This window comes from Microtus ochrogaster, chromosome 21 (assembly GCF_000317375.1).
Source record: "Microtus ochrogaster isolate Prairie Vole_2 chromosome 21, MicOch1.0, whole genome shotgun sequence".
Taxonomy (NCBI): Eukaryota; Metazoa; Chordata; class Mammalia; order Rodentia; family Cricetidae; genus Microtus; species Microtus ochrogaster.
The window spans coordinates 31,696,809-31,702,087 of record NC_022022.1 but is presented as its reverse complement, the minus strand read 5'-3'; the positions used below and the strand labels follow the sequence as shown (position 1 = coordinate 31,702,087).

At 36.4% G+C, this 5,279-nt stretch overlaps 1 protein-coding gene across 1 annotated transcript in view; it reads right to left on the bottom strand.

Moving 5' to 3' along the window:
• The window catches only part of Emcn (endomucin), an 85,082-nt gene that overhangs the window by 47,351 nt on the left and 32,452 nt on the right, over positions 1–5,279 (bottom strand). The window contains exon 3 of the mRNA XM_005357330.1: positions 4,660–4,734. Within this exon, the coding sequence (XP_005357387.1) occupies positions 4,660–4,734 (75 nt within the window). The remainder of the gene's footprint in view (positions 1–4,659; positions 4,735–5,279) is intronic.

The following is a 5,279-nucleotide window of genomic DNA, read 5'->3' as shown; positions in this document are numbered from 1 at the left end:
AATGAACACAGTGTCCGTGTAATTATTTCGGGTAGAGCTAGCCATGTGGGCGGCCGGGTGCCGGGACGCAGCCCGCCGCTCCTATTTCTACAGGATGATAGCCTGCTTTATACATTTCGATCTCTGTGATGAAAAGTACTGTTTTATCTGATATCCACAGTAAAGTCAGCTTTTTTGAATAAATTTGGCACAGGAGAATAAATTCTGACAATTTTTAGTTTTTAACATTGACAGTTTTAACATTGACTAAGGCATATACTGGTGAATATTACGGTTGAGAAATGACATTTGGCTTAGTTTTATTTTTAATAGATGATCCAAACCTACTTATGAATAAATTTAATCTAACAGGTGATGGTTTTGAACATAAATAATTATATGACAATTATAAAAGAAATAGAATAGAACAAAAACAGTTATATCATGCTCATGGCTTAGAAGAATTAGTTAAAATCTCCATCTTACCCGGAGCAAAGTGCAGATTTGAAGCAAAATTCCACTTACTTTCTTTATAGAAACAAACAAATTCTGAAATATATATGGAACAACAGAAGGCCAATAATCCAAAGCAATTTTGAGAAAGAACCATATTGCAAAGCAACAGTTATCAAAATTGCATGGTACTGGCATAAATCACATATATAGCAGTGAAACAAACAAAAATAGAGAATCAGAAAACAAAACCAACTATGCATAACTAATAATTGACATGACATCTAGACGTCACAGTGGAGAAAGAATAATATCTTCAACAAATGTTGATGAGAAATCAGATTGTTGTAATCAAAGAGTGAAACTAGATCTCTATGTGATACTACCAACAAAAATAAACTCAAAATTGATAAAAAGGCCCACATGTGTTATGAAATCATAAAACTTCTATGAGAGAATATTCCAGAGATTCTATAAAATACCTTATTGTAGAACACAAAGCAAATGCCAAGAAATACAAGAAAGCTGATTTGATTTTGGTTTTACATGATCACAGTAGATGGGAACTAAAAACCATCATCAGGATAAACTGTAGGACCTAAAATGTAAAGATTGAGCACACACTATTAAATGATGGAGAGTCATAAGGAAACCAGGAGGGGAATTTAAAATCATGGAATTAAATGATAATGAAAACACACCTTACCAGAACCCGTGGGACACAATAGCAGTCTTAAGAGGGAAACTTACAGTTGTAGATGCTTCATTTAAAAACTTAGAGAAAACACAAATACAAAAAAAAGATACATCTGAAGGTCATAGAAAAACAAGAAGCCATGTCCCAAATCAATGGATATAAATAAATAAGAAAGACTCTCAGAAATGAACAGAGCAGAAATTGAGAGAACAGTACACAAATTCAATGAGACAGTTGATTCTTTGAAAAGACAAAGGAAATTGACAAAAACTTAGCTGAATGAACGAGAAGAAAGAAAATGAAGGCTAAAATTGCTACATTAGAGATGAAAAGGGGGACATCACAACAGATACCAACGAAATTCACAAGACCTTTAGGACATACTTAGAAAGCACATACTCCAACAAACTCAAAACATGTGAAATGAATTATTTCCTAGACACATATGACCTAGCAAAACATAATCAAAAAGATGTAAACAATTTAGGCAGCTATGTAACAATGAGATTGAAGCACTAGTTACATAGTGTCTCACAAAGAAAAGCCCAGAGTTGGGAAAATTCATTGTCAAATTTTAGCAAATTGTTGAAGAAGAGCAATACCATGGTCCTCAGACTCTTCCTTAAGTTGGAGAGGGAAGGAATGTTATCTGACTCACTTTATGAAGCTGGTATTGCCCTGATACCAATGCCAGATAGAAGAACAACAAAATCTCAGGAAACTCACACTAATAAACATACACATAACTATTCTCAATGAAACACTGGCAAAACAGATTTATGAAATATTTATTTTATTTTCATTATTTTGAAATTATTATTTTTTAAATGATATAAGTTTAATTCAGAACTATATATATTTAAGACATCCACAGGTTTTTTTTTTGTTAGGACAATATTTTAATGTGTGCTACTGTACTTGCAGTAGAAATGTATTCTCCTAAAAGTTAACAACAATTTAGAACTTTACAACGGACAGAGACTCGCATTCAAGGAAGAATTGAAGTCAATACTTTATAGAAATTCTGTCTTTGTAACAAGATGATAGTCAGGGACAGATTTAATTAATGTCTGGATTCCCTCAGTGCCTTCTGGGGTAAGACTGTAGGTTGTCTGGATGTCTACACTAAATGTCCTAGGAAGATAGTTCAAAGCCTTGGCAGAGACTGGAGCAGCAGAAACTTATTTAAGACTCTTTTGGCCTCTTTCTTTGGAATAAAAAGAAGAGGTAAAGTAGTGTGCTTAGTCAGTTAGTTTAAGTGTTGCACTAGAAGGGAGGAAACCATTACGAAGGAACACAGGTGCAACTAAGACTTGAATCTCTCCAGTCTTCGTTACTGGGAACAAGAGATCGAAAACTGGAGCCAAGCTATATGGATACGCCGAAGAGAAGAGAATGGCGGCAAAATTTGGGCAGTATTTGAACATTTTAAAAAACATTTCTTCTAAAGTGTGTGTGTGTGTGTGTGTGTGTGTGTGTGTACTCACGCACAGGGTACAGGTACCCAATGAGGTAAGAGATGTGGCAGCTGTGAGTTTCTCTATGTGAGTGCTGGTAACTAAACCTGGATCCTTTCTTTACAAGAGAAGTACATAATCCTAGCCACTAGCAATCTCTCCAGACTCTGGACTTCAACTTTTAACAAGAGAAAACTGGGAAAGAGTTTCTTGTGCTGTTGGACAAAATAGGTTCATTGGGGTTGTACACATAGAACGTCCTCACTCTTCAGAGTGTAAATGGACCTAAGATGAGTTGTGGTTGGGGACTGGGAGCACATTGCTCCTTAGGCCATTGTTAACAGGATGGCTGGATCCCCAAATCTCTTTATTTTCAAACCCCAGTTTCTAAGAAAGGATCCTGTAGGAATTGGGGTGAATCTAGGCCATAAATAAAATATCACTTTATTTTAAATAAAAGTCAATTTGAGCTCTACTTAGAGTGACCTTTGTATAATAAAAATTCCAGAAATCAAATAAATTGATGTTGTTTGATATCATCAAAGGGATTCAGAATTCAGAATTTAAAATTTCCTTCTTCCAGGCTGGAGAGATGCCTCAGCAATTAAGAGTACTGGCTTCTCTTACATAGCACCCAGGTTTGATTCCCAGCACCCATATTATAGCTTACAGCTATTTGTAACTCCTGGTTGGCCATCAGTAACTGTCTTCTGGCCTCTGTGGCACCTGGCACATATACATGTAGTACAAAGACATGTACACACAATATACAGTGCACAGACATATATACACACATACAGTACCCAGACGTATATGTACATAAACGGTGCACAGACATATATGCACACATATAGTATACAGACATATGCACAAATAAAGTGTACAGACATATAAGCATATGTAGAGTACACAGACATATCTGTATATATATACAGTACACATACCTGCAGGCAAAGTAGTCATACACATAAAATACAACAAAGAAATATAAAAATAAGCAATAAAGCCCATTGTTCCTTAGAAACTACAGCATCATGTTGAGTTTTGAACTCTCTTTCCCTACAGCTTTGTCTATGATGATTTGGGGCAGAAAATGTTAGTTTCTTTTTTTTTCTTTTCTATATTTTTCTTATTTCTCTGTTCATACTAGACTGTACAGAAGTCTCAAAGAATGTCCCCAAATCCACTTTCTCATCCCACACTTTCCACCTGCTCTACATGTAGTGACTCCATTCCCACTTGAGTGAATTCTTCACACTAAGGTTCTTCTTAAGTTAGTTTTAAGACAATATTTTCTTCTGATGAAAAAGAAGATAGATAAAGGTAGATAGATAAGATAAGATTGAGTGTTCTTAAAATGGAAATTTGCCTTTGTAACAGGAAGAAATCACAAAATCTTTCCAAAAATTGCAGAGAAGGGAACACATCACAACTCAATCTGATGATGCTACTATTACTGTGATATTAGAAGATAAAGGTTGCAGAAAAACCATAAGCTTATGTGTCTTATGATATTCTTAGCAAAATAATATAGATGGAACTGGCCTCATAGGAGAAGTATTCCATAGTGTGACCAAGGGGAATTTTTGAAAAGAGAGAAAGGTTAGGTCAACATGCAGCAATCAAAGGTGCATGCCATGTTGATAAAATAAGGAACAATAACAGGGCAACTGCAATAAATTGAGAAAAAGCATTTTTGAAAACATAAAATTCTTGCATTATAAAAGCATCTCTAAAAGCTAATGACAGGAGTTTAAAATCACACTAAATGGTGAGATCCTGTAGTTAGATCTCTTGTAGTTAGGAAGAAAGGAATGACGTCCTTTCTCACCACTATTCAGCATCGTTCTGGCAGTTTTATCAAAGAGACACAACTAACAATAAACCTAAGTAGATCAAAGGCATTGACTTTGGAAATGATGACCTAGATTACATCATGCTATCTATAGAAAATCCCAGCTGCTTCAAACACGTGTGCGCATGCACGCATGCACACACACACACACACACACACACACACACACACACACACACACACACTTAACAAGAACAACAAAATGAATCAGTACTCACCTTCATGTTTTACTGTTGTCAGTGAGTTAGGTGCTGGAGTCAAAGGATGCTTGGTCAATTCAGCATCAGTTTTTCCTAGTTTGATAAGATAGATGATGTTGTTATTAACCACAGTCTCGTCTCATCTGCCAAGGAATGATCTGCAATCAATGTACAGATGTACCAAGTAACCCTTGTCCTTTACTGGTTTTCAGCTTATTCTGTCTAAACGGGAATGCAAGTACGCAATTATTGAATGACTGATTTAAACACACGCTCATACACAGCCACACTGACACTCACACCCATACTTCCTCATCTCCCCCCCTCCCTTACACTTCCAGTCCTCCACCCCCATACATACACCATTCACACACACACACACACACATACCCACACCCAAATACACACACACACACATACACACACACACCCAAATACACACACACACATACCCACACCCAAATACACACACACACATACACACCCAAACACACACACACATACATACCCACACCCAAATACACACACACACCCAAACACACACACACACACACATACCCACACCCAAATACACACACACATACACACACCCAAACACACACACACACATACACACACCCAAACACACACACACACAC